The 4501-nt window shown below is 39.6% G+C and overlaps 1 protein-coding gene across 1 annotated transcript; it reads right to left on the reverse strand.

Annotated features, from left to right (window-relative positions):
• Positions 1 to 3016: 3016 nt before the first annotated feature.
• LOC306645745 (olfactory receptor 1J21-like) lies at positions 3017 to 4009 on the reverse strand (the record flags this gene model as incomplete). Its single annotated transcript, XM_079113827.1, has 1 exon — positions 3017 to 4009. One exon carries the CDS (start codon positions 4007 to 4009, stop codon positions 3017 to 3019), a length of 993 nt encoding a protein of 330 aa, XP_078969953.1.
• Positions 4010 to 4501: the final 492 nt, after the last annotated feature.

Consider the following 4501-nt stretch of genomic DNA (forward strand, 5'->3'; position numbering starts at 1 on the left):
GTATTTAAATGAATTCATACCTCAAACTACATTAAAAACAACCACCTCCATACATTTTTTTAAGAATTTCAAGGACTAAAGGCAAAGCTTTAAATTTTGACATGAAAATATGGCATACTCTCATGAGGCTCATAGGGCAAAGGAGTTGTTTTATAAAATTCAGATATATTTGGTTAAAGAATCGTGTAAATTGTATGACTTACTAGCCAATGCCAGCACCAAATTCCTTCTGGGAATAGAATATTCATGTGCCATAAACGGGTCCTGCTGAATTGTCATCAAATCATATACTATTGTAATCCCTGACGACATCTAGCTCAGTTTCTGAACCAGGTGTTAATTAGATTAGGTGCATGTGTTTCACTCAGAGAGCTCAACTGGTTTCTAATTTCCAAAGTCACAAACAATCACTTGACTCTGGACAATCTCTCTCTTCTCTCTCTCTCTCTCTCTCTCTCTCTCTCTCTCTCTCTCTCTCTCTCTCTCTCTCTCTCTTTTTGGCTTGGTCAGTTTTGTGGGTTGGTTGACTAATGCATAGGGACATGTATTCAAAGTCAAAGCAGTATATGGAATACATTTTCTACATTGTAAATCCCTTTTGCTTTATCCCCTTTGCTTTCCCCTACACCAAACCCTTAGAACAACTGATCATTTTGTTGCCTCCACAGTTTTGCATTTTCTACAATGCCACGTAACCCTTTCAGACAGGCTTACTATTGTACGTGTTTTATAGAAGAGATTAGCAGTGAGAGTTAAATACATGCCATGAACTCCAGTATTTCTTCCGTGTGTACAATTTACAGAATCTCTGTGATAAACACACTGGATACGTGCACTAGAATGTTAGCAGCATTGCTCATAATAGCTGAATGTTGAAAGCAAAAAAAAAAAAAAAACTCCATGAAAACAGATCAGAGAAGTTTGTTATAGTTACACAAGTGGCAGATGAAAATATAGAGATGAATTTCACAAAGGCAAGAGAAGACCACAAAAGCCAGACATAGCGGAACACATGTCGTCTTTCATTTACATGCGTATCTAGAGCAGACAAAATTTATGGATCACTGAAGTGTTAAAACTCCCCTGAGAAGTGAATATTGACAAGAGTGAAGCTACTGAGTACCTCCAAGAGAAGAAAAGATAAAATCGAGGAGGGACTGAAAAGGTTTCAATGATATTGTTAGTTTTTTTTTATTATTTAAGCCTACAGAGTTTTAAGTGAATATTTCTGTTAACATTATTTAAAATGCAATCATACCCCACATATGAAGAACACATAAATGCATACATGCACATTAAGACATTGTGGATACAAATACACATAGCTAAACTATATCTTTTAGGTATGTTACTTCAATATTTTCCTAATGCGTAAAGTAAAATTTTTAGTAAAATGTTTAAAATATTGCTTTGGTTTGAAAAACATTCAAGTGGCTAACAGGCTTCAGGATCCGACCTCTCACACACAGGGTGACTACTCTAGAACTGCAGACAGGAGGCTTTGTGGCACATGGCTAGTTACTAAAGGTCTCTCAAATGCGAATTTCCTCTTTTATACAAAATACTGGAGTTAAAGGAATACAGATATGTCTGTCAGAGTAATCAGCTTATAGCAATGGAGTTCAGTGCCTTTGCCTGGAGCAGAAACAAGTGTCTTAAGGAATTAAGAGAAAACTTGGCCATTTCTGATGGAAACATAGAACCCTGCATTTATGCAGTTGGGTTAAGAAGTAACTGTTTTCATTTTTAAATGAAATATAGTTGGATTAAACTAAAACGAAGACCTGCTTGAACTCCCTGCATGCCTGGACTTCCTGACCTCCTGCCCAGCCTTTCTCCAGTCCCCAGCCAGAGAGGCTGAACCCCTTACTGGAATGGGCCCATCTCCCACGTAACATCACCACCTGAAAGGCCTTTCAACAACCGTCACTCTCAATGCCCTGCCTCACACCCACGTGGCCCCTGCAGGTCCTGGAGGACTCCAGTCGACTTGCTGTTCCTACGTGAGTCCTGCACCCATTCTGTGTAGACCACTGGATGACTGGCAATTTGTGACAAGGGACCCTCTCCTTGAGAAAATATTATGTGCCTAGTTATCATCACTCTAAGAACAAATGCAAAACAGTTTTTGACAATGATTAAGAAATAACCAACAGTTTAGGAAAATAGAAGAAAAGTTGAGGAAAAACTGGTCATCAGTACCAAATTAATCCAAAAAATCTGCTGTTCTGCTCGGAACTTGGACCAGGGACAGTAACGCCATGCTATGTACTTTAAGAAAGCTATAATAAAAACTTTTGAATGTTTCACCACAAAGAAATGAAAAATGATTGAGAGAATAAATATGTTTGCCACCATTTGAACATTACACAATGTAAATACATACCAAAACATCACACAGCACAGCATGAATATGTATAATTTTTATGAGTATTTTAATATAAATGAGTAAATAAGAAATTAGGAAAACAGATAAAACTGCATTTCTTATTACACTTAAAAGGAAAATAAATTCAAAAAGTATTACAAAATTATACGCAAAAGTATAATCATGAACCCACTAGTAGTAAAATTTTAATCATCTTCAGAAAGAAAAAATAAACTTTGTTAGAACCAGTGAGGGCATGGGGGCGAGACAAAGATAAAAGCTGAGACTACATAATAATTTTAAATGTATTTAGGATGAGTACACATGAAAAGGAAAAATTAGAAGCAGGTAATTAGGCAGGGGTGTTTTCAACATTAACAATTAAACATAGACCAAAGCTATGTCCCCTGTGAAACACAGCTGAATAAAGTGTGTCACATCAAGATTCACTAAGACACAGGGTTGGGCACGTGACTCCATGGGAGAGAGCTTGCCTAGTATCGTGAAGCTCTGGGTTCAACTCGCAGTATGGTCAAAAAAAAAAAAAAAAAAAAAAAAAAGATTTGCTAAGAAAGAGCAATTCAAAGAGGAAATGATGCATGTACACTATTTAAATCTCACATCCAGCAATTGTTAAAATAATGGCCATCATGCTGAAAATATTCCCCTACTCAGGACATTTTCCAGAGCTCCTTTCATATCCCGATTCCTCAGACTGTAGATGAAGGGATTCAGCATGGGGGTGACCAGACTGTAGAACACAGACACAATGACATCCTTGTCTTTACTGCTATTGGATGAGGGGACAAAGTAAAGTGCAATAATTGCTCCATAGTACAGAGAAACCACAGAGAGGTGGGAGCCACATGTGGACAAGGCTTTGCAGATCCCCTTGATGGAGGGTCTTCTCAGGATGGTGGCCCCAATGTGGCCATAAGAGACCAGAATGCATACAAATGGCACAGAAATGACCACCGTTCCTACAGTGAGGATGACCAGCTGGTTGATGGTGGTGTCTGAGCTGGACAGCTTAATTAAGGCAGCAAGCTCACAGAAGAAGTGGTGGAGAGTGTTGTCTCTAAAGAAAGAGAGACGGGTTAGAAGGAGGGTGTGCACAAGGGAACCAGCAAAGGACAAGACCCAAGACACAATCACTAGCAGGAAACAGAGGCTCTGACTCATGATGGTGGTGTAGTGCAGGGGGTGACAGATGGCCACATACCTGTCATAGGCCATTGAGGTCAGGAGGAAGCTGTCAACACCTCCAAATAATAAGAAAAAATATGCCTGGCAAATGCACCCAACATAAGAGATGGACTGAGTCTGCGTCAGCATGTTCATGAGCATCTTTGGAGCTGTGACTGAGGAGAAGCAGATGTCAGTGAGGGCCAAGTGGCTGAGGAAGAAGTACATGGGGGTGTGGAGGCAAGAGTCCAGCCTGATGAGCAGGATGATGAGCAGGTTCCCCAGCAGCGTGGTCAGGTACATGGCCAGGAACAGGGCGCAGTACATGCCTTGCTCCTCTGGTTGGATGGGGAGCCCCAGGAGGAGGAACTCAGACACACTGCTCTGGTTGTCCCGCCTCATGTTCTTCAAGTTCTCTTTTGCTGGAAATGGAAATGTGAAAGAATGATAAATCATTGTGACTATTATGTAATAAAAACATGACTTTGAAATAGTAAGTGCATTTCAACTTGAATAACTCAAGCTTTTTGCTACCCTAGTGATATTTTGGAGAAAGGATGTTATTTGTACATCTAGGAACAACATGACATCTTTTGAAAAAAACTCCATGAATCATCTGAAAAAGAATGATATCTGACCAGATCAACTCAGAGATTAGGAGACAAGGTGAAAGGCCAGGTCAGGAATCAGTTAACAGAAAAATGAGTGGCTGGCTCATCTCTAATGGACTGTAGGCATCTCTTAACCTTCTCCATCCCTTGGAAACACACTTTGGCTAATGCTTTAATTGCAGGAACCAGATCAAATGCAGAGAATCAAGTGGGAAACTGAATCTGTAAGATTTCAGCATGTGCAGAGGTGGTAGAAATATCCTAAGATGCAAGTTGAGGATAGAATTTAAGGGTTAAATATGAATGAATAACAAAATATCAAGTGGCATACCTTGTC

This window comes from Sciurus vulgaris, assembly GCF_902686455.1.
Source record: "Sciurus vulgaris genome assembly, chromosome: 15".
Lineage (NCBI taxonomy): Eukaryota > Metazoa > Chordata > Mammalia > Rodentia > Sciuridae > Sciurus > Sciurus vulgaris.